The following is a 25124-nucleotide window of genomic DNA, read 5'->3' on the forward strand; positions in this document are numbered from 1 at the left end:
AAGGATTTCCTAACCTAAGTGGGAAAAATCCAATCTTACATTTTTCTTATCTTAACTTAAGACCTAAGATAGCAAGCGTCTGTAATACGGAACGCAGACAATGCCGGCAACTGCACTTGAACAATAACAAAAATGATACAAATGGAACTGTGCATTATTTAGTGAGTGTCCTCTAGAGATTTTGCTTTGGTTGTCATGTCACGTTTTTTAAAACATGAGTCAGTCTCTATCCTACCAGAGAGATAAAGCCTCTGCATCTCCCGAGAGTCCCAAAGAAGGTGACTTCTCCCCTCGACAGATTTATGACAACCTGAAGAGCCTGGAGGAGCAGGGGACATGTGACGACCAGAAAGATCCCGTTGTTAATATCGTACCTGACAACTACTCCTGCTCTCTTTTGAACGCTCAAATCTGTGCTCCGCTGGCAACAAATGACCTTGGGAAACTATTTGCTGGCATGTTTCCACAAGAACAACCGATAAAGAAAAGTGAGTTGGTTGAGTTGAATATGAAAGAGCATGACAACTGTTCAGAGCATCGGATTACTACATTTTTTTCTTTCCTTTTCTATGTAGGTCACCGCATAGAACCAAGATGCTTAAGGACATCATCTATAGAACAGGAACTGTAAGGAACTATATTTACAGTAGCCTGAATGACAGACCTATATGCATGGCAATAGTAATATTCAAGTGATATTCCCTTAAGAGTTCACAGTGAGTCTATTTACTGACCAGACCTGTATTGTTGCAATTTGATTTCCTGCAGAATTTCTGTAGTTGTTACTTCATTTTACTCACATTTTAATTTAAAGGAACAGTGTGTAGGGTTTACTGGCATCTATCAGTGAGGTTGCAGATCGCAGCCAACTGAATACCTGTCCCTTCACCTCTTCCTTTCCAGGCATGTAGGACAACCTATGGTGGCCTTCAGGAAACAACAAAACTACTCTAGAGCCAGTAAAAACTAATCCTGAGCCAGTATTTGGTTTGGATTCTGGAATACGACGATTCTTAGTTTTCAGTGATTATAAGTTGATAAAAACATGAATATTATATTCAATTTCTGGCAATAAAACACCCCTAAATTCTACTCACTGATCTTTTAACATGCTGTAAAATGTATTTGAAACAGGTTTGTGCTGCCTGGCCTTGAGTCTGTGCTGGTCTTTGAAGGAAATATAATGACATTGTGTTGGTCAAGCCAGTCAAAGGGGTTAAAAAGCTTAACATCCTGCAAAAAAAAAAAAAAAAAAAAAAAAAAAACCCAACAAAACAAAACATTAAAACACTGCTACTGCTATCTCATTTATGTGCTCACAAAAGCCCCTATTCAGCGGTGGTATAGTTGAAATGAATGCAGTTTCATTTGAAAACATGGATGGCTGGGTTTATTACAGTTGGCAGTCACCCCCTCCAATGGATAAAGGTGGTTGAAAATGTTGTTCAGTCTCAAAGCACCTTGGTTATTAGACCGGCTTTAGGAGAAAAATAATGTAAACTCAACCTTGAATGTGAAAGTCTGTAATCTAACTAGCTACCCCCAACTGGTATTACTTTTTAGGCTTATTTGGTTTGCTTACGGTTATCGGTCAACATAATTTATATCCCAGCATGCCCTGGGTGAGCGGTATGGGCAGGACTACATTGAGGCCTTAAAGCTCCACTTAACAATATTCTTGCAATGACTGCGTGTAGTTCAGCTTCTAAGCAACTGCAGGGTTTCACCTTGTCAGCTACTGTTAACTCAAGCAAGCAGCAGTTTACACCAAAAAGCTCAGATAACAACAAGATATTATTCTTAAGAGTTGATACAGAGCAAAACAAGCTGAAAAGAGAGTGAACAGTGTAGTGTAAGAAATGCTAATGTTGCGCCATGGCTGTGGTTTACTAGCATATTGGCCAAAACAACTTAATAAGATAGTAATGTGTCAAAGGTATGTCTTTTTCAGCTTGTCAAGGTCTTCCTCAGTCCCCAAGAGGCTGAACAATCAATCAATACAGCTGTAAGATGAATAGAGTTGTTCCCACAAAGTTGTAATAGTTGTTTGTCTCTTATCTCTGTGTCCTGAGCAGTCCGGTCTCACCAGAGTTCACAGAGGTTTGTGCGCTGGATGGAAGATTCATTACTTTGGTGAGCTCTCAGACCCAGACAGATTGGGAGTGGGTGGAGCATAGCCTCTTTTTCAGCTGTCAAGGTAAGCTATGGTATCAGTTTGGGTGCAAAGGGGTCACCTGTTCCTGCCCTCTCTTGGCTCTCATGACTTAGACATCTGTCAAATTCCTAATTATTTTGCTCTTGTGCAGTTCAAAAGGAAATGGAAGATCCCCATTTCCTGCAGGCAGAGGTAGGTGAGCATGGTAGCCTGCACATGGCAAAAAAAAGGTTGTTATACACAGTCAAGTCAGGTCATTTTAATTTCTAAAGCCCAATCCTATACAATCTGTATGCTGTCGAGCTGTAAAGCCTTTTTGCATAGATCATTTCATAGGTGATAGAGGTTGTACATACAGGTTTTACATTATGTATTGTACCTTACACCCACATAGACATATACATATATATGCATATACTGTAGAAACATATATATATACATATATAAATACAAATTTTGGATTCTTATATTCACATCAGGAAACAAAGGATGAAAAGATTCCAGAGAAGGAGTATGAGATACCTCATGTGGGTCTTCCTCGTCTCATAGCGTACAAGCCAGAGCCAAAACAAAGTCCTTGTGATCAAAAGGTACCATCAGCTTAGTGCAGTATCTCTATATTACCCATAGTGCCTGGAAATGGCAGTGGTGGCCTATTTCATTTTCGCTCAGTAATAGCAGCGTGTGAAGACTATAATATCAGAGGTGGAGAGGTGATTGTGAACCTGTTCTTTGCTGCACAGCAGGTTCCAGAGGTTGAATCTAAACCGCATGTGCGTCTCGCTCAGTGTGACTATTGCCAGCAGCCCTGTCAGCCCTTCATACACAGTGAACTGCTGGAAAATAAAACCAACTTTGAGAGGGTGAGCATAGCTTGTTTACCTCCAACAAGAAATTGAAAATGAATTTATCAGTAATAATGGTTGTTCAGATAACCCTTCTAAGAGGACAGATTAATCTCCACTTGTGGCGGGTTCAGAGGAGAGGAGCACTGGAAGTGAAAAAAAAAAAAAAAAAAAGTATGTGAAATGTTGAAATTTTCTTTTATTCAGCTCTTTTGTTGTGAGCAAGCAAAACAAATGAGAGAGTTTATCCTGGAAGAGGGAAAAAAACTGGCACAGAAGGATTCTGATAGAAAAATTGATGTGAACCCTCATGCACCCATCACAAGTGAGGAGGAGAGGGAAGCTGCAAGAGAGCGAGTGAGGCAGAGGTGAGTAACATGCATCCCTTCTCAGAAAGATTTCAAAAACATTGATTTTTATGTTTTGGATGTTGAGAAGGCTGCTGACAACATACATAATTGTACTGTTTAGCACATATATTAATTGTATAGCATTGCATGCCATAAAGCAGCTCTATTTCTCTTTGTTGTGAAAATATGATGTGGCACCTGAGTTTGATTCTCGGCAGGCCCTTCAAGTTTTGGCATAGTATTGCACATTTCAGAAAATAACAACATTTTTGAAATGTAGGTTAAGGATGACAAAACCAAAAAAAGACAAGTTGAACAAAGACAATAGTAAGTATGCAACCCAGGGCCCTTGGCTAAACAAATTAGTACAAATGATGAAGATAGAAAGTACGCTGTCTTTCATGCTTCTCATTGACTAAATGTCAGTAAATTCTCCTTTGCCTGCTCAGGCCATATTGAGATCAAACATAAAACCTCCTACAGGCTGTCAAAAGAGATTCCCTTCATCAGTGATGAGCCTCATATCCCTCAGATAGATTGCAAAAACACTGCAGGCATGTTTACACTACAAGAGGAGACATCTGGTGAGCCAAAGGTATGTGCGTGCTGTTGCAGCGGTCCTTTCCAAATCGGAATAGGTGTTTTATCTCCAGCGTATTTCGCTTTAATAAATACCTTTTAACTATTTTGTGTCACAGCTAAAGGAAGTAATTAGGAAGTTCTACAAAAGTGGGAAATCTTTTCTCACCTTGTGTCCAGATGGAACGGGTACTGTTTTGTATCCTTTTAAGCAGTGCACAGAGTGGAGGATCAAGGACTGGGTCAAAGTACTAATGAGAGGGTGCACATTTGTTCCCTTTGATGAAAGGTTTGCACAGTGTTAATTATACTTAATAGACAAAGTTATCCTTCTGGGAAAGCAGCCATTATAGTATCCTCTGCAGAGGCTGCTGACTTCACTTACATCATCTTGGAGGACAAGGACGCAGCAGCCAGCATCAAAGCCATTTTTACAAATAAAGGCCACTCCACATGCTACCATCCCAATGGAATAATGTGGTAATTGTTACTCCGTGATAACTATTATAACTACAACTGTTAATAAATGTTATAATAAATGTAACAATTCTCACTAAAACAAGGCCTTAAAGGAACAGTCTGACATTCTTGGATAATATCTTTATTCGCTTTTTGGTGGAGATTTAGATGAGAAGGTTGTTAGAACTCTCATGCCTGTATGGTAAATATGCAGGCAGTTAGCCTAGCTTAGCATAAAGACTGGAAACAAGTGGAAGCAGCTCGCCTAGCGGTGTCTGAAGGTAGGAAAATGATTCCTCACTGGCACCACTGAAGCTCACTGATGACACGTTAACATGTTAAGCATTTGTTACCTTCAGGCACGGGTTACCAAGAAAATTGAGAGTGGTATCAATCTTCTCCTCTCATTCTTCACTAAGAATCAAAAAAGCACATTCCCCAAAATGTCTAACTATTCCTCTTAATTGAGCAAGTCAATTAGAAATCAAATATAAAGGCTATTAGAAACCCAATTAAACTGTAGCTTTTGTATCAAATGCTGAAGAACTTTGAGGTTTCTTAAAAGACAATTTGACCAGCTGTATCTCTACTGTCTATGGTGTGTCTGAAGGTTGAATCTGACCCCTGTTGGAGGTCTCTGCTTCAGCGAGACAGGAGACTTAAGGAGGCACTGGAACTGGTCGTATTTTGACCCGCATGTGCGTAACCTTCCCTTCAAGCCTCTCACCTTTGCCCTGGGCCCACACATCAGCGTGCGCATACATTCACAAGAGCACATGTACGTCACCTTTGCACATCAGAAAAACACCGTGCGCTTCAGCGTGGGATCAAAGCTCAAGGTAGGTAATGATAGCTGCACTATAAATTCTGCACGCAGTGATTTACTGTTTAGTGTTTCTCTTTGTCCTCTGTACATGAACGATACAGGAGTGTACGTGTCAAATTGTGGGCAGTGAATGACAGAAGCTGTTAATTTTTGCAATGTGTGAATAGAAAAGAGAACAGATTTGAAACGGGACGTGTTTTTTCTTTTAATGCAGCTCATTTGTCCAGAGAACCATGACAAGCCTGGGCAAGACATTCTGCAGAGATATATCCAAATGAAGAGCTCAGAGATTTACTCTCTGCTTGGCCAGATGCAGACCTGCGTGTCCCACCACTCTGCAAATCTGCACAACATTAAGCCACATTACCGTTTCATTGCCCAGACTCAGCAGCTTAGCAGGGAAATGAAAAAGGAGAAATCAACCGAAAAGATAAAGGCCCATGTAAATTAGGAGAGAAATACAGAATTGGCAAATGGTGATATCATTTATAGCAGTGTCACTGCTTATTGTTTTAAATCTCCTGAGTATCTGGTCCTTATTCCCAGTTAGATTCAGAGTATATAAGAGTTATTATGGAAAAAGGAAAAGTGAGTCAATTGGAATTGGAATCCAGCAGGAGAAAGTCAAGGGGAAAAAAAACCTAGAGGGGAAACCCAGCTTGTCTGGATTGTTTTTATGAGAACTGAATGTTGACTGAGAAATTGAATGTGGTTAATATTTTTCCTCTCAGTGTAAGTAACATTTGCAGCAACTGATTTTATTTTGCAGCTAGTTATTGTCCTAATAGGAAACAAATTTCTCAATAGAAAAGCACAAGCACACAAATATACAGAAAATATTTCTTCTCATCACTAAACCACCGATTTCAACATATATATTAACCTCCCTTCCCTCACTCCATCATTCATCACATCCCACCACCTCTCCTCTCCCAATGACATCACGTGTCCTTCAAGTGGAAACATCAGTTTTCACTGGGAAGGGAACTAACTAGGGATTACTTGGCATTTATACGAAATCCAGTAACTGATAAACACCAAACAGTAGTAATAATAACTGGTCGTCTGCCATCAAATACTTTCACTGCACTTACTACTGGCAAAAAGCAAAGCTTCATTCGGGTCCCTTGAGAAAAATGGCAGGAGATCAAGTTGGATTTTTTTACTTGGATGCTCAGATCGTGTATATCATTGCTAATTTATGTGGGAAGCAAATGGAGCAAACCATATTTGCAAAGGCTAAATAGCATGCATTACAGGCCATGCCTTGTGGTTACACAGTTTACCAACAAGCAGATGTCGATAGATATGGATCCTTCATGCTGCTAAAAATCTGCATGCTGAACTTCACTTTAAATTACTTCTTCTTCAGTCAGTTTCTTTAATAACTCAAACATCCCAGGACCTTTTCAGTCTAACAAAGGTTTTGGGCTCTTATCTCATTATTTCATAGACATTGTAGTAAATGCTGTAAGAGCTGTGAAGCTTATTTAACATACCATCATCAGAATGCGTGACCAGGATTCTTGTGATAAATTAACTATATTAGTAGCATCCCTTATTATTAAAAAAAGATCCCAGAGGCTTTTCAAACACCATATTCATGCTGTATCAAAAGGTATTTACAGTACATATGCACTGAAAAGAAACACATTTAGCTTTGGATGGATCAGTCATGATCTTCATTTCAATGCATTTCCAATTTACTTGTAGCTGATGGCAACATTCTCATTATGTCCTATAACTAGTTTAGTCTTCTACTGTAATAATGTATTTCCATTATCTAGTTGCTATATATGGCCCACTGGAAGACTGTTAATTAGTGTTATTCCCAGACCTCTAAATTATTGAACTCGTACAGTCACTGACTGTGGCTATATGGCTGATTTACACTTACACTTAAGATTACAGCATTTGCGGATGGTGAGAACATGTTAGAGAGATAAGAATATCCTCTCTACCTCCTCTCCTCCAGCTTTCTCTCAGTCAAATTTACATTTGCTTTTCGGCATGAGCATTATTAAGTACAGCATTGCCCAAGAAGACCGCACAAGGTTTGCAATAATAATTCGGATTCAGACAGGTATGCACAGCACTACGCATTACACAGTCTAGTATACCATCAGGTAGGTGCCTGATTGCTCCCAAATTCATTCTACGGCTTGACAACAAGGCCATATATACAGGCAGAGTCATAAAGATGTATCTTTAGAGACAAGAAGAACAAAGAGTCCTGAAACAAATGGTCTGGCCTCCACAGAGCCCAGATCTTTACATCATGGAGCTGGGCTGGGATTACATTAACACACTGAAACAACCTAAAGCCACAGAAGAACTGTGGCAAGTTGAAAAACTGTACTATGGGAGCTCTTATATACGTGCTGCAGGCAGTAAATATATATATGAACAGATGACATGTAGTCTTTCAATGTAATGTAATAACTGGAACGACCGAAGGTAATGGAAATGGTGAGAACTACAGAAGAAAAGAGACTGAATTAAAGAAAAGGTGAATTCTGAAGAACCTCAGTGTAGTCTCCCATTTCTGTCAATGTGTCTACCATAGAAACTGTTGCTTATGTTCTGCGGTTGCTATGATACACTAGTGTAGAAGAACATGCAGTTTTTATTTGACCATTTTGTATTCGCTTCAAAATGTTTTCTTTTTCATTTGTGGTTTCTCCGCTCACCTCTGTTTGACAATGAGTCGCCATGCAGGCAAATCAGCTGAGATGGACTCAACAACTGATCCAGGACTTGTGAACAAACAGAGGTTAGGAGAGAAATGACAGAGACTTCAGTTACAGGATTAGGGACGGTGGATTCTAAGCAGTGCAACTAATGGAGAGCCAAGGCAGAGTAACATCGTGTTTACATGGGATATTGTCTCATTTTTAAAGAATGAAAAAAAAAAAAAAAATCTTTTTTCTTTTGATTAACATGTAAAAATGTTTGTTAATTCTACTTCAAACATGAAGTTAAATCAAGACCTATCTGGTTAAAACTCCAAAAAAATGAACGTTCAGCATAGGTAGTAGTTATTGCAGGGCAGTTGCATTGCATTGTTGTACAGGTGCTTGAGTTATTGCATCCACCCCCCTGTGCATGTTTGGGCTTATTAAGCTGATAATGAAGACTTGGTTCCAGTGTAAGCTCCCGTGAATACCTGACGATCCATGCGTTTGACGGGAGGGTCATCACCAGAGTCAGCGTTGGTACGCAGACTGACTGGAGACATGAGGAAGAGTGCGGTCAAGGTACAGTTTCTTCACATTTCATGCTAATTATGAATCCCTGACTTTGACTGGTAAATGACTGTGAATGCCTGAGATAATTGATATTAATATTATTTTCATTTGCAGACTACAAATACCCAAACCAAGACGCACCAAAGAATTTGGGGTTGACATCTGAGCAGATAAGTGTGTCGAGTTGTGGTGTATACAATGAAGAAGGTTCACAACAACAAACTGATGATGAGGTATTCTAGTTTGTGTCTAAATTGGAGGGAGGCAATGTCCTTGACAAAGTAAAACAGACACTAAGAGAGAGAGGTTTCTCTCTTTTTTTTTTTTTTTTTTAAATTAACATTTGAATTGCACTTTGTAGGAAGACCTTAGACAAATGGTGAATTGATGCAATTCAAATACAGTACTTAAGGTCATTTTGGGTGTTTTAGAGATAATTTTATTATTGCCAAAGAAATACTGAATATGAGTTTTCATAGCCTTGTCTATCCTTGTCACAATGTAAGTTTTATCATGTGAAAGATGATATGACAAGGTATCCAGAGACATGAAGTTCCAGGGTTTTGATTTATTCATGAAGCGCAAGCTAAAGACCTCAAAGAATTTAATAAATTATGAAGTGTCTTTGTTTTTTTTCCTCCTCAGAGCGTTCCTAAAAACATGAAGTCTGACTTGGAGATATCCCTAGATAATGAAGTGTTGGATTCGCTCAGCAAGGAAACTCCCCAAACTCCCGCAGCCTGCCAAGGAGAAACTGACAAGTCTTTAACTAATCAGGACAAGGTACGGAGTAAAATGCCACTTTGAAACTGCTCCTTTTCCTCCTCTAGTATAAATACAAATTTATTAATGGTGCATCTAATTAGTCCACGCTTGTATCATATCAAAGCTGGCCTGTCACTACTGCTGCCTGTCTTAAAACAACTGCCAGACAGTAACACGGTTTTTATACCTCATGAACTGGAATGCTTGGCTATTTCGTATTTCTGACAGGTTCTTTTTGAGAGAGAATATAAGCACAAAAAAAGGGAAGGAAATAAAAGTGTATATTCCAATAACATTAGAGTGCAGGCAACATGGTGACACGCTCGGGTACAATGAAAACTGACTGAACTGAAAAAAGAAAAGTTATTTTGTTCATTCTCAGTGTCAATGCTGCTTGGGGGTGGCATGATCATAGAAGGAAATAATAGAAATAATAATAATAATAATAATGTAATGCCACTGAATTTATTTAACAAAGATCATCTAGATGAATTTAGGTGGTTTGAATTTCCCCCATTGACATTTCCAGGCAGAGATTTCAAGAAATTTTAGTCACACAAGCAGTGTGGCTCAGGGCATGTAAGTGTTGGCACTTTGTTCCATGGTGGACATTCATGGTCCCCAGAGGATGAGTCTGATTGACTTTGACATTTCCTTTAATGCCAGGTTAGGTTGACATTTATGGCTCAGAATGAAATGTCTTGACAACTATTGGTTGGCTTGCCATTAAATTTGTGCAGAGTAGACAAATCCTAATGACTTTTGCTGATGTCTTCACTTTTCCTCTAAGTAGGTAAAAAAAAAAACAAAAAAAACTTGAATTTGTCCAGTATATCGGTTGATGACCAAATGCCAGAAAAACCAATGCCCTCAGCAGTACATAATGTGCTAATTAGCTAATGTTAGCATTGCCACCAAACCATTGAGTGATCTGATCACTTCACATCACTTAGATTCGTATATGAGAATTGGAATCATTGAATTTGAACTACTTGAATAGGTTTTATTAAAATACCTTTGAATGATACTTGAATTTTCCGTCTGAATTTGTGATCTCTTTGTTAAAAGTTTTCCAAGCAGCACTCGAGCATACACAGTGGGGAATTGAAACCACATTAATTCAGAGTGATGGCTTTCAAAGTAAAATATTTCAGTGCTTTAAAAAGTTAAAAATTTACAGTCAGGCAATTATTTGCTTGCATACACTATGAGTAACATTTAAAAAATATTAATATATAATAAATAAAAAACTGCTTAAAATCCAAATGTGGAATTTTGTCTCATTTCTGCATTTTAACAAGACTTTTTTTCTCTCTCTTCGTGGCAGTTTTTCTGCACTGAAATGGCCTGGAAGGGTGCAGTGGTTTCCACTAAAGAAAGGCTGACTGATAGCGGCCCAGCGGTGAAAAAGGATCAAAGGTCAGCATTGCTCTTGTCCATTACTGGCTCCCACCGTTAAATGATTTTCAAATTAAAATTTGTATTTTTTGAATTGAACCTCACCACAGGTTGAAAGGTTTGGAATCAGAAGAGAGCTCAGATCATCAGATCACTCAAGAAGGTTACACACACCATCTACCATCAGCTGATATCTCATGGAGATTATACTGTATGTGCTGATCTTTCCATTTGTTTTATCAACGACAGGACACCTGTATGCCACCCTACTCAATCCACTCTCAGATGATGCTTGGACAGCCAACAAGGAAGCTTCCTTCCCTGAAACCGAAATTATGGATTCTGATAACATATTCCCTTTTGGTGGAGAAAATGCTGGACTGAAGGTTTTGTCATATTCAAATCGCAAATGTTTTTCAGTCAAGGTTATAGAATGCGCCACCATGACTACAGCTGAGAGTATACAAGCCTACATCCATTAACAAATGTGTTTGTTTCAACAGAGGATGACGCCGATTGTTAAACACTACAACAGTGGTCAAACATTTAATGTGATTTTCCCGGATGGAACTGGGCAGGTGTGGTATCCTTTCAGGTGAATCTAACTAGCATTTTACTGACATGATACCACAATTACTTCATGTTCGATTGTTCACCTCAAATCGTATTTAAAAGCTATCCATCAGGAAGGCTTGCTATTCTTGTATCTGCTGCCCAATCAGCTGACTGGTCTTGTGTGGTGGTGTTGGAAGACAAACAGCAGCCTCGTATTCAGGCAGTTTTCTCGACCAGAGGACGGGCCACCTGTTATCACAAAAACGGCTGTATTTGGTATGATTGGTTGTTTAATCATTCCTAATATCTTATTTTGTAGTGTGAATGTAATTGATGTAGAATTAGCATATTATTTTGTAGTTAAAATCTATTTTATAATCACCAGCTCTCTGTAGAAGCATTCAAAGTTTAGTTCATTTTAATTATTGATATAATTGGCAGCAGAGAAAAACTGTCTGGGTGAGACAATAAAAAGCCCTGAGGGGCTTATTGTTCACAAGCTGTTTCTCTTTATTAGGGTGAATCTGACTCCGTGGGGAGGGACCTACTGCAGTGACTCAGGAGATTTGAAGAAACAGTGGAGCTGGCTGGACAATAAGCATCATGTTCATGTTCCACCCTACCAGCCCCTCTGCCTGACACTGAGCCCTAACCTCAACATCCGCATCAAATCCCAGGAGCACATCTGCATCACTTTCACCTCTGGAAATCACAGTTTACAGCTCAATGTCGGGGCAAAACTGAAAGTAAGTTCATGTGGCTCTGCAGTGGCACAAATACAAAAGAAATGAAGAGTAGATCCAGTCTTAGGCCAAATTACTGAGTCTTCTTTACTTTGTATTTCCTCGCTGTCACAGCTAAATCAAGGCAAAGGCCTAACACTGCCGGGGCCTGACATGCTTCAGAGGTATCTGCAGCAGAAGAGTGCAGAGATCAATGTCCTGCTCCAGAACATCCAGTCCCTCATCACCTATCAAAAGACTGTCAGTCCACAGAAGGTCAAGCACCAGCAAAGCCTCATCTCACAGATGGAAAGACGGCGGCTGCCAATGAAACAGCAACAGTCTGCCAAGAAGACCCCCTAAAGCTGATGATGTCCTTGAATGGCAGTTTCTCATTTATGTGAAATGGCTCCCAATGCTCCCTGAATTTGAATTCAATGAGAAATTGCTTCTTAGAAATAAAACTATCATTCATCTTTTTCTTTTTTTTTTTTAATCAGAATGTTCATAAATAGTTTAACTGTACAGACCATTTTACATGGGACACACCAAAGCAAATGTGACATGACAGTGTCCTGTTACCTTTGTTATTCTGTGAGGACCTCTAGGAAAGATACCCTTAATTCATATACAGTGCAAAATTGCCAAGGTCCATTATTTTGCCACAGTAAAAGTACATTAGTTTTAATCAACCTAGTTATAAAAGGAAGAAATATAAAACATAAGCTTTCATAGTCTTTTTTACATATTTTCAGGAGAATAACAAAAACATTCAGAAGAAGAAGAGGGGAGGATGTATAAGAAAACATCTGGCAGAGATAGAACAGCTGTGGGGATTTTTGCTATGATCAGAGGGGAAAACCTGTTGGACCTGAACATCCTGTAGCACTTCAGGTCATCATAGAGTTATATCTACTGTGTTACAAAGACTGTTACCATTAAAATAGATGAATAAAATATTTTGCAGCATTTTTCTCATTATCCTTCCAAAGCCAACAAGGGAATCTGGGCATCTGAATGCAAGCCCCCTTACTGGCCATTAGCTACCTGGCTAATGAGAAACCCTTTAGTGCCTTTTTTTCTCACCCAAAGCGTCCTTGTCTGCACACGCTTAGATAATTTGCCCCCACCCACCCTAACAAAGTGTGCAAATTCTTTTCATTCAAAACAATTTGGTGTAAAGAGAGATGCAACTGTGATCCAAAGCCACCCTTGTCAAAATTGATTTCTCCCACATGACAACAACCCTGACCACAAAACGTTTTTAATTTTAGTCAAACAAAATAATCAGCTCAGTACCAAAAATAATACCCTCCACTTCCCAGTGTGTTATAGACTTCCAAGATGAATACCTGAACCTCTTCATAGTTGCTTGAGCCTCTGTCTGAGAATCTTTGGCCTTGTGCAGGATTTTTTTTTTTTTCTTTTTTTTTTTTTGCTGTCAGTTCAGCATTCCTGTTCCAGCTTGCCGCTCAAGCGCAGTTCCCTGGTCATGACTCCTGGTCATGGCTGGAGCTGGACCATCCCATTGCTATCCAGTGGGTGTTCGCCAGCATCGCCACACAACAGAACCTGGGCATTACTTATTCACAGACAGCAGTAGATTAATCTGAAAGAGAGGGGTGGAAAATGATGAGTGCTCACTGAGACTTCACTGGCATACATTATCTAACGTTTCTCCGCTGAAGTCGGTCTCAGCAGTTTTGGAAGTTGCAGCAGTATTATTGAAACTATGTCAAGTGCTTCTGGGCTGTGCTAATCCCACAGTACTGTACCTGCTCCATAGATGGACATGCAATGATTTGAAGGTCTTCTCCGCTGTATTCCTCCTGAAGCAAAGCGAGCAGTCTTTGGAATACCTGCTGGATGTTATTCTGTAGAAAAAGCATCCTATTACTGAGTGCTGGTGGGAAACTAATACTAAATTTCCATCTGGTCTACATCCCCTTCTCCTTCTTGTTTCCATTTCAGCAGCAGAATTTTGTTTCTCTCTCATTCATCTTCACCTGACACTTTGCTGAACAGTACACATGCAGGGCTAAGATTTCTCTATTAGAGTTCAATCACACTGGCAAATTTGTAGCTAAAGGCACAATCTCTGAGTCAATTTAAACAAGAGCTTTACCCCAACAGGGGAATCCACACAGAACTGTTATCTATAATTCTCCAAAACTGTCCCTTCACTACAGTGACTTAACACTCACTAATGATAAAACTATGTCATGAATGATTTCTGATGCTGCAAGATGTTTGTTTACATGGTAACATCAGCAAACGCCTCAGTATAATGAACCTATCATTTCAATGTCTATGAGGAGAGAGAAATAAAATGCTTTTCTATTTACGAGTTAAGCTCTTCACTGATAGTAATGCATGTGAATAACATCTAATTCATATTATTTCAAAAAATTATTGACTGGCTCTTTGAGTGCTAACACATCACATACCTGCTTTGTAAATACTGTATGAAAGGATTCTTTGAGCTTTAACAATGACTTGCACAGAAACTGACTCATGCAGTACATGCTACACCCTAGTGTTTCTGCCACCCACCCGGACAGGCTTGAAAAGGATGAACTCTGTGTCTCTATTGGCTAAGTACAAGGACATGCTCTGTAAAGTGCTTGGCAGCTTGCTCTTCATCACACGGTAGGTAGCCATCACTATATCGTTGATCTTTGCTGAAAAGAGAAAAAAAACCAGTCATGAGTTAAAAAAAAAAAAAAAAAAAGGCCTCTAGCATGCGCTATACAAGTTTTGATGAATTACACTATGATGCTTATTGCGTTTCCTGAGACAAATCTTACCTGGCTGTGCCCAAGGTTGCTGAGACAGGCTGTATGTGGGACCACCTTGAATAGCCATGGTTTTAAGAGCTGCAACCTGAGAGCAGAAGCAGATGCATCAAAACGTTATAATTTGAAAAGACTTCATTTGTGCTAGTTATTGTATTCAACACAAACAAGCACACGTGGCTGCACATGTTGCCACCTGAGCCTGTTCAATTCAGTCTTGCATTACACTAAGAGTAGTACTGACATAAACAGTAATAGAAAACTTGAGCGTGGTGGGTAGAAATAAAGACAGGCAGCAAATTCTGTCAGCAGAATTATTACACACAAAGAACCCAATACAAAATATAAACTATCAGCACTCATGCATATATATAGACACAACAGAGATAGATACCCTGGATGGAAAACAGCCATTTTCCCTTCAGTAAAATACTGAGACTTTCATTAATCAGTAAATAAGCAAATTACATTTTAGGTTTAAGGTTTTTAAAGGTAAAAGCTGAAAAAACGAAAGTCAAAATGAGCCATCACTGCCTGAGGCTAAGTCTGCCTTCACTTTACCAGTTACCTTGGTGAGAAACTCCTCAAGGTTCCCCACAAAGATCTGAGTTTGCTGCTGGATGAACTGCTCACAGCTGAACTTCAGGTGCCGGTCCACATCCTTCTTAGAGTCAATGTAGTGCTCCTTTATCTCTGGAGTTCCCTGGGGGCCAGAGAGAAAAGGTGTTTGGCACTATCAAGTGGTGTTTCCCTTAGGCAGGGCGCTATCAAAGTATATAAAGTGTATGGTCTGTTTAATATAAAAAAGAAAAAAAAAACACTACCTCCAACAGGAATTCAAGTATGGCGTTGTGACTGTTAAGTCGGAAGAATTTGGGAACAGCCTTAGGGTTCAGGATTTTGAAGGCAGCATCTTAACACAAAGCAGAGAGATTAAATCTGGGCTGATGTAGAATTAGAGTGCCCTCTAGTGCTACAAATTTAATATGACCTTGACTGAGACAAGGGTGATAGGAGGAGTGAATCTGCCCTGTGAGCCATCGGTTAATGTACATTATGGTGTTGGATTACACTGTAATTTCCACATTAATTGCTGCCACTGGTGCATGTTATAGGCACAAGTTGCTTAATGAGCATGAGAATGTAATGACTGGCTTTGTGGAGCTGAACACCAATGTTCCTTCCACCTCTAATTATCTTACCTCGCGTTTTCTTCAGGTCCAGTGAGATTTCCTTGATGGCGAAGTCGGTGTGAAATGGGGCAATCTGTTCACGCATTATCAGCAGGTGCTTGATCAGGAAAAGTTGCCCATCTATTTGTGTCTACAGAAAGTGATAGCACACTGTTAAATCCACACTGCAGGCTGCCAAAACAAAAGGGCATCTGCTGACTATCCGAGCTAGAGAGAACATAAAAAGCTCAGGCTCAGAGATGATAAGAGAATATGTCTAATTAATAACTGCTGATTATCCATAGCTGGAAAGGGACATATTACTGTGACTAAAATAAGGCAGCTGAAACCATTTATTGCTCAGCTAGCGACTAAAACATTGGAAAAAGACATCATCAACATGGGGTGGGAACGTATCCTCTGAGATTGATGCTGCTGCTTTAATTTGAAGTGTTAGGTTGAAATGCGCCAGTTAGCACAGATATTGACAGCAAATTTGAAGGCGAGAGAAGCCCATAAATAAAGGATGGTCTGCTGAACACTCTGTAGGGCATAATAAAGCACCTATTAAAATAAACTTTAAATGACATCCCAGCTGGTTTAGTTAAGGATCCTGAAGCCTGAAGGAATTTGAATAAAACAGTACACATTTTATCTAAGAGGGAATTGATCTTATTTACTATGCAAAAAGAGTCGTACTTATCCAGCTATTTTGATCATAATAAAATCTGAGAAGTTCAGTCAAAATACAAAATAAAAACAAAAAAAAACCACACTCTCCTCTTAATCATTTGTGCCAACCTTGTTTTTAAGGATGATATCAGAAGCTTTAAGAAGGGACTGGATGCAGGCAGATAAGGCCTCTTGAGATAAACCCTGGAAGACTGCTCTCTGGAAAAAGACCAAGTCACAGTAAGAAACTCATGAATAAGAAAAGCAAAAGAGGAAAGAATTTATGTACTACACATCTTGCTATGTTTTAGGATAGAAGACCAAATTAGTGACCGATAAAAATGGAAGACTTACATCTATACATCTATAGAGCTTGGACAGACAAACCAGCGTTCGTCTGACAGTGGGGTACCACATGCCGTGCAGATCAGCGGGAGAGATAGATGTCTGTAGGCGTGATGCTTCTACACTCCCTGTATTCATTGTACAAAGGAGGAAGAGCCATAAGGCAAATGACAAAAACACCAAAAGTCACAAAAAAAGCAAGTGTCACAATCTGGGAACACAGACCAGCGTTACTGTTTCTTCTACCATCAGGATCCTCAAGCTGTACATCAGAAAACATTGACTCTTGTGACATCTGCTTCATCTGCTCTTCCTTCAAGCTCTGAGCAATTCTCTATTGATGACAAGAAAGCAAAGCAGACAGAAAGTGTTAGATGCTTTTCCATTTTGCTCTCATCAGAGACCTTCAGGTAAATTAACTAATTTGTGAATTAACAGAAAATTAAATTCAACTCCAGAAATGAGTCTGTAGACTGACAGGTAGGGAGATCAAAATCTAAAGAAATATCAAAAGAACCAGGAAGGTTTCCTAATAAGAAAACAGTGTAGATGTAGCACATGTAAGAGCTGTTAAACATGGGTTAAGACTCAAAGGTATATTTAACTTCGGCAGACATTCACAAGCCAGAAGACCTTCCAATGCCTTAAATTTACATAAATCAATTTCAAACAGAAACATTTCAAGCAGCTGTAGATAGAAAGTTACGCTGTTGGAAAGTCACTGGTTCAACATATAAGCCAAACATAAATTTTAATTAAACTTGCTAAAAAAGTTTGATGACAGGGAAAAAGATAAACAGACATCTAAAGAAATATCAGAGCAGACGCCTGCACTCTCAGGTCCATTTGATCCTGAGAAAATAGTTTACATTCAACACATTTCAGAGCTTTTAAACATAACTCAAAACTCAAAGGCATATTTAAATCAATACATTAAGACTCTTCAAGGATCTGCAGACTGACATTGACTCTAAGTCTGCAGGAGTACAAATATTTCCCTCAAATGTCAGATAACACAAAGTGTTTCATGTTTACTTCTCCTTTGCAACATCAATCGGCTAAGGGAACTAACAATGATAGGATGTGACAGAAATCAACACTCAATAGAAAAATAATTAATCAACAAATTTTTGAAAACCTATGAAGTCATTTGTCCAGCAGACGAGCCAATCAATCACCGTTTCTGGCCTCTACACTGAGGATTTGTTGTTCTTTAACCAACCAAATAATTCTCAACATGTAATAAACTAAACAATTATTTAATAAATAAATAAAAATAATCAGTGCATTGACAAATAATGAAAATATCTGATTACATCCATGTTTTGTAAAGCTACTTGAGTAGATGCTGAAGGGACAACAACTGCTGGGTGTTTAGTTTCTGAAGATATCAAGAAGGAGAGCCGATATCGCTTTGAGCATACGAGACCTACCTCCATCATCGCCAATTTCTCAGGATAGGCCAGATCCCCTGGAGCTGGGTTGTAGCCTGTGATATCAGTCTGGATGTAAATGTGAGTCCTGTACACCAGCCTCTCCTGGACATCCTCCAGCATCTGCTTCACAACTGCATCAAAGGCCCCCAGCTGAGCAGCTGTATAAAGGCACACAGAGGTCAATTTACAGTTCAACTTTCAGTTCAAGCTTTGCTCTCTACGCCAACTCTTTGTTGTGAACAGATTGAAAAAGTACAAGCGCTGTAGGGTCTAAAGTATAAACTTGTATCTGTGTGATGTATAGTGATGTTGGATATGGTGGGATTATGATGGAAAGTCAGTATGGGTGAACCAGAACTAAATACAAAGGTATTGTACCACAAAAAAAATCCTAGTCCTCAAGGCTCAAAGAACAACTATCATGTTCCCTTGCTTTCTTTGTGTATACTTTCACTGGAGTTTGTCTTCTCGGATCCAAACCCACTAAAGTGGACTGTAAACTTCAACACACCCTGTTTGTAATTTTCGATAAAATTAAGGACCATGACAATGTGCTTTTCCTTTAAAACTAGATCTAGAACCAAAGTAATTTATGAGTGAACAAGTCCACATTGTCTCAGAAATAGAAAAGTAATGTTTTCTGTTTTTTTGTTGGCAGGTAAAGCACAATTTTCAACGAAAATTGATTGTTTTTGCTGACAGCCTGCAGCTACAATTTCATTAAATTCAGCATTTCTCACTGGGCAAAATTAGGCACTGAGGACACAAGGGATATCCTTTTGTGTATCGTATTTTTCATTTATTTGTAGCTCATTAAATTTGGAAAATATTTGTCTTTGTTCATCCTTTACTGCTGTAAAAAAATCAATTTCAGGCAAAAATCTCACAATAATTTCACTTGAAAGACAATTTTGCTGCACAACAGAAGCACAAAGACACGAAAGGTTATCTAAACTTATACTTGGTACTGTAGCAAGTCCCAACAACTCCAGCACAGCTGCATCCTGGTGACTCAACTCTGAACACCCCATGTGACATATGAGAAGCTTTCAGGAGAACAAAAGCTGCAACCTACCATTGTTATGAACGTGGTCTTCCAGCATCTCATTCTTGAGAATGCTGCAGAGCTCAGAGAGAGTTTCCAGGTGGATGATGTGGATGATTAAAGGCCGAAGGACATCATAAAGAGACACACATAACTTCTCTAGCAGCTCACTGTTGAGAGATTAAAAAGATATTCATTGCTTTGTACAGCCGAGAAAAGGCTAAAACTACACTTTCCGTTCAGTTTCCTTCAAGTTAAGGAATAAAGGACAAAAAAAAAAGCTAAATAATTTTTGCTCTTCAATAATAAAGCATAATTCTCTATCCATACTGTGTAAATGTGTATTTCAAACACTAAAGATATCGAGTTGAAATGGGTATCAAGTGTGTTAAAGCATCACACCTTAAGCAAATACATACAAGACAATAGCTCTCTGTGTGTGCTCAGCGCTCATGTTACCAATGAGGCAGGTGCTACTCACTCTAGTTTGGATGTAGGTTTGGAGAAGAACTCATTGTACAGCTGGTGTTCATCCTGGCAAACGTGAACCATAAAGGCACAGCCACCACGAACCTGTACAAATACACATGATGATCACCCACCGCAGGGTCTACAAACACTTTGCTTTGCCTCTATTTTAAAAAAGCAAACACATCCTCTCACATAAATGATGCCAGCACCTATTACAGCAATCATCAACAAGATGCATAACCTTTCAAGTTTCATAAAAAAAATTTTAAAAAAAATAAAAATGTCGGACAGGTAGTGGGGCTGTTTTGACGTTTCGGTGCATGAAATTCTGACCTTTAATTATAGCATCCCCATCAAGCCAATTAGTGAGGTGTTTTAAATGCCACAACAGCATCAAAAGACACAGTCTGTCCAGGTGCCAAAATCGGATCTGGTTTGTCTTCAGTATTACATCGTAGTAACTATTTTACCATTAATTAGGTCGGTTACATTTTCTGACACAGGAGTAATACAGCACAATAACTTACAGCTTTATAGATGAGGTATGACTAAGGCTGTACTAACGACACCAAGCCTCAACACAGCAATTCACTTGTGAACAAAGCAGCAGTAAGCTCTGGATGCCTGCTGTGTACAGTCTCAGGTTATGCTCATTCATCATGTGCACAGCTTTGTGCCTGCACCAAACACTCCAGTAAATTTCCCAGAGGGTCCATACTGGGCAGTCTTTGCGAACTGAAATGTCATTTTGCAATATCTAAAGGGCAGTTCCTGCTTTGAACTAGTCATGCCTTACCAGAGCACAGTGGTCTTTGCTGTTTTGGTTGGTGAGGTCAGTAATGGTGGATGTGATGCTGGGACTGAGGAGCTGCTCTCTCTGCTCAAGGTAGCACTGGTGGATTTCATCTAGGAGCTGCTGGTATCTGCCCACATCAATACAAGGAGGGATGAGTTAATTTAGCACAAGAACTGCAGGAAAAAAAAATAGCAGGAATGCTGTACTCTGGAGAAATGCCAATACTCACTCAGGTATCTTCTCTGCTCGTTGTTCTATCTGTTCAATCAGTGACTGGAAGGAAAAAAAATGTCAATGAAAATTTAGTTTTATTACAGAAAAAGATCTATGCTTAATGATGTGCTGCATAAATTCAGTTGGCCGTAAAAAACATACTCACTCTAACTTTAGGTGCAGCTGCTCTGAACTTTACGTAGTAAAGTGTAAAGGCATTGTCTGCATTGGTCAAGCCCATTGGATCCTGGGAGGGGGTGCAAAAAAAAAATCCAAGTACTTACATTGAACTGGGAACTTACAAGAGAAGAACTGAAAACGTGACTTTTTCTTACCCTTTTTGTTAACTGGCTTGTAAGATTCTGCATAGTGTTTACAATGTGGATCTTCATGAAGTGCATAGCTTTAGAAAGACATTGTTTAAACTTGGCCAAATAAACCGGATAGTCCTTGAAATTTGGCTGCAATCAGTAGAAATAAACAAGCATTAGTATAATCCAATGCATAGATTACATTACGAGGATAGCACATTTCTGCAGTTATAACAAGTAAACAGTAATTTGTCATGGTCTTGGTCATGATTTTACTTTGAGAAAAAAACAAACAAAAAAAAAACCTAAAACTCTTTGTAGTACAGTGGGTATAAATACACAATTATTACACAGAAGGTATACAAATACATTTACTGCTTAAAAACATGATGTGGTGTCTAATTATTATCAACACTAATAAATAAGATCTGCACAGACAGAACTGAAATTGTGTGAGGTGAAAGCTACTTACATGTGAAGAAACATATTCAATGCAGTCATCCAGTTTCGACAGCATTGGTATAAACCCTTCACTATTTACAGACAAGGTTGGTGAGTTCAGTTTCTAAAAAGACAAAGGAAAAATTAGGTTTGAAGTAACTCCAAAGCAAAACAATTATAATCTTCCAGCTCTTGGACTTTCTGATCAAAACATTTTTTTTTTTTTTTCATTTGGCAAAGTCACAACTGCCAGAGATGTGTTGTTGTATTACACATTTTGTTTCTGTATTTCAAAGGTTTCTAGTTGAGGTGAGATAAAGTTGCATATCCCATTCAGTAAGAACAAGTATATAAAACTCTTTAGAAAGAATTACATTCGAAATGTAGCTGACATCAAAGTCCTTTAGAATAATCTTTTTCATCTGCAACATAGCCGATGTTTGACAATGCTAATTAGGCTTATACATAATTAAGCAATTAACTGACACATCATTTACAGTGCATACATTTAGTAAACAAAAATTGACAAAAAGAAATCCAGCCTACCGTGTTGATGTTTTCTAACTCATTAAAATATGACAGTTTCTGCTGTATGCTCTCTGCCAGGTCAACAAGCTCTGACTGCAAGAGAGAGAGAACACCAAACCACAGTTGATGTAATACGGCATGGCAGTTTAATTTCAGTTCAGTTCAGCTTCCTCGGAAGTCTACATACATTTCTGAACATGAGCAGCTACCTGCAAGCGCAGGAAAAATCCAAGAAAAAAGCAGCATCAATAAGATATTAAATATGCCACAGAAACAAGGAACAGCAGATTGCAGAATGCTTGGTAGCAATTTTATTTTCAGACAGGCTTTTATCTGTGTCATAATGTTCTGAACTAGATAGTGCACGGCATTTCCAGTCATGTCCAATGACTCCTTTGGGTTTTACTACACTTTACTACACAACTTCCCAGCTCAGAAAAGCTCCAGAGTTTAAACCCCACAGACATTACAGCCAATTCTACATTTCTGGGTTTGGGAGGTACGTTCATGTTTACAAATACTAAACACTCATCTCAGCAACATGCTTATTGTATCAGTGAAGCTGGGTTAAAAGACAGAAAGGACAGCACTCCTCTTACCTGCTCTTTTAGAAGTTGTTCACAGGCCTCATGCAGCGTACCAGTCTTATTGGAAACAAATAGGTACTGTTTCTGAAGAGAGTCCAAGTGCTCCAGAGCGGTACTGACATCTTTCAGAATAGCATCACATTGTTCTTGGTAACAGTTTAGATCATCTCTGGTTTTCCTGAAGGGATAGCAGACATATCATCTGATTGGTTTGTGAAGCTACCTACTTCATTGCATAGCAGTTTCATTACAGTTTCACACTGAGCAGAGAACTTGATGCACTGTTCCCTATGGGCTGAAACTTTCAACAGGGATGTCATTGCTAATTTCTATTAATGGCTATTCTGTCAATGGCAAAACACCTGCTGTGATGTCATTTTTACCTCAGCCAAGCAGGTTATGTTTTCACCAGTATGTGTTTGTTTGTTTATTTGTCAGCAGGATTACACAAAAGGTACTGAACTGATTTGCACCAAATTTGGTGGAGGGATGGGGCATGAGCCGGGGGGAATATTTTGGTGTAGATTCGTTAACATCCATTTTTTTAATTTTCCTTAACATTTCCAAATTTTTAACAAATTTTTAATTAATTTAATATATGGGTCTTGATGTAAAAAATAGATACATTTATATTTATGATCCATATCTGGCTGTGGCAGACGTGTAGGATTGTTTTGCCTTGGTGGAGGTATGCACTCTACTGTGAAACACCTTGCAAGATGGGATGAGATCAGTCCTAACTGTTTTGACACACACACACACACTAAAAACTTGCATATTGTCTCAAGCAAATGTTTAGGTACTTTATGTGTTTGTCAGTGGATATTTGTGTCTGTAATTTTATGTCTGGCAAGATATGGCCAGCGATTCAGAGGTGTGAACCCAGGCTAGTTTATGTATGATGTGTGGAGTGGATGGGGGTTTTTACTCTCTGTGGGTGAGTTGGCTTTGCCTTGCCTAACTTGAAGTTCAGGAAGTATTACTTTATTACAACCAGTATGACAGCATCATCTATAATGAAACACTTTAAAATGTAAGCACCTGCATCTTGAGCTCTCATCCTGGTCCATGTTTACTTGCAACTTGGCAAACCAGGCAAAAAACTGCAACACAAATCAGCATTATATTAGAACCATGCATCTTGATATGGCACAGCAAGTCTGACTGCACTACAGCACTATTTATTACTGACAAAGACATGTCACCTGCTGTGCAGTTTCTATCCTATCATTCTCCATATCAAGCATCTGAAAACCCTTGAGCAGGATGTCCTCTGTTGAGGCGGGCACAGTCGCTGTGAACGGGGACTGCAAGGACCGGGACGAAAGGCTGCACAAGTCCTCGATGGGAAGCTGCAAAACAAAACAGAGCTCCTTGTTTCTGAACACTCAACAAGCCTGCACATCCAGCTAGCTAGATAGCTTGACGTGGCGGAGCGCAAGTGCAAGCCCGCTGGTTAGCCTACAAGTTATTATTCCGCAATACATTAGCTTTAATATCCTGCTAACATGGCAGTGAAGTGAATTAAGTTCGCACGGAGTCCGTGTCGGAGTTTAGTTCACCTCTCTTGCGTTTGGAAAGTAAATTAGCAACCCTGCTAGCTAGCTAGCTGGCTCCGGAGTCACATCTCACCTCTGAGGGGACAGAGAGAGTTTCGGCTGCGGCTCGGATCTCCAGGACGGAGTCCATTTGTTTCTCCGTGAGGGGAGCCATGGCATCGGTGCGTCGATCCCATAACGACAGTTTCTCCCGGGTTTCTTTATCTGTTAAGTCCAATAGGGACTGATCTGTGGACGCCATCGTTGCTTTGGACAGCGGCAACGTCAGCAGCAACGCGCAGGTACTTCCTGTCCCGGGAGTGTGGGCGGGGCTTAGTGAAGCGGCGGATCCTGATACGGTTTCACACCACACCTCTACAGCTTAACTTAACAGTTCAATTTTAAAACAGAGAGAGATATTATATACAGTCGTGGAAGATGCATTCAAGTATAATTTCCTTAAGCAAAAAGAAGCAGTTAGTGATGTAAAAATACATTACAAGTAAAAAATGATGCGTTCAAAATCCTACTTGAGTAAAAGTGCGTACTATCAAGGGTAATAAATAAATAAATATTAAAAACATATATAAATATAAATACATACATAAATAAGAAGTGTGATAAGAAAGTGTGAGTATTTGAACAAGTGTAAGTGACGTGTATGTTGTTAAAACAATCAAATCGAGTCAGATCAGTCACTTCATAGTAATATTTTTCTGAATTTACCTTGAATTGCTGTAAATTCACCTCAGATTTCACCTGGGTGACAGCTGAAGCCCATAATGGTATCATTATAACGCTAACACCACTAGACAAACAGTCTACCGTGATAGATGGGATTTCTGGGTGGGACTGACTGTGGCTCCCAGCAG

At 39.2% G+C, this 25124-nt stretch overlaps 2 protein-coding genes across 5 annotated transcripts; one reads left to right on the forward strand and one right to left on the reverse strand.

The window, feature by feature from the left end:
• Positions 1-68: 68 nt before the first annotated feature.
• On the forward strand, positions 69-8615 carry LOC139620032 (glutamate-rich protein 6-like). 4 transcript variants are annotated; one of them, XM_071475159.1, is made up of 16 exons: positions 69-488; positions 576-627; positions 2076-2197; positions 2307-2347; positions 2635-2745; positions 2899-3018; positions 3208-3368; positions 3631-3677; positions 3800-3945; positions 4049-4128; positions 4254-4409; positions 4999-5227; positions 5429-6261; positions 6347-7987; positions 8338-8471; positions 8577-8615. In XM_071475159.1, exons 1-13 carry the CDS (start codon positions 215-217, stop codon positions 5663-5665), a joined length of 1776 nt encoding a protein of 591 aa, XP_071331260.1. In that variant the 5' UTR covers positions 69-214; the 3' UTR covers positions 5666-6261; positions 6347-7987; positions 8338-8471; positions 8577-8615. The 4 variants fall into 4 exon arrangements, with proteins under 4 accessions (XP_071331260.1, XP_071331269.1, XP_071331279.1 ...); XM_071475168.1 differs by having other exon boundaries at positions 2902-3018; XM_071475178.1 differs by lacking the exons at positions 3631-3677; positions 3800-3945; positions 4049-4128; positions 4254-4409.
• Positions 8616-12376: 3761 nt separating this feature from the next.
• On the reverse strand, positions 12377-24574 carry cog3 (component of oligomeric golgi complex 3). Its single transcript, XM_071475148.1, has 23 exons — positions 24347-24574; positions 23920-24066; positions 23756-23817; positions 22727-22892; positions 22146-22220; positions 21631-21723; positions 21183-21308; positions 21014-21094; positions 20864-20907; positions 20635-20761; positions 19849-19940; positions 19398-19537; positions 18320-18480; positions 17112-17220; positions 16896-17014; positions 16671-16760; positions 15900-16020; positions 15522-15610; positions 15266-15400; positions 14710-14785; positions 14456-14583; positions 13678-13776; positions 12377-13511 (listed from the first exon to the last, which is right to left on the reverse strand). The coding sequence occupies exons 1-23, from the start codon at positions 24512-24514 to the stop codon at positions 13482-13484; spliced, it is 2478 nt and encodes an 825-aa protein (XP_071331249.1). The 5' UTR covers positions 24515-24574; the 3' UTR covers positions 12377-13481.
• Between the last annotated feature and the right edge of the window lie 550 nt (positions 24575-25124).

The sequence above is a fragment of the Trachinotus anak genome, unplaced genomic scaffold (genome assembly GCF_046630095.1).
Source record: "Trachinotus anak isolate AG129_WGS33_773 ecotype Australia unplaced genomic scaffold, CSIRO_AGI_Tana_v1 ptg000001l, whole genome shotgun sequence".
In the NCBI taxonomy this organism is placed as follows: Eukaryota; Metazoa; Chordata; class Actinopteri; order Carangiformes; family Carangidae; genus Trachinotus; species Trachinotus anak.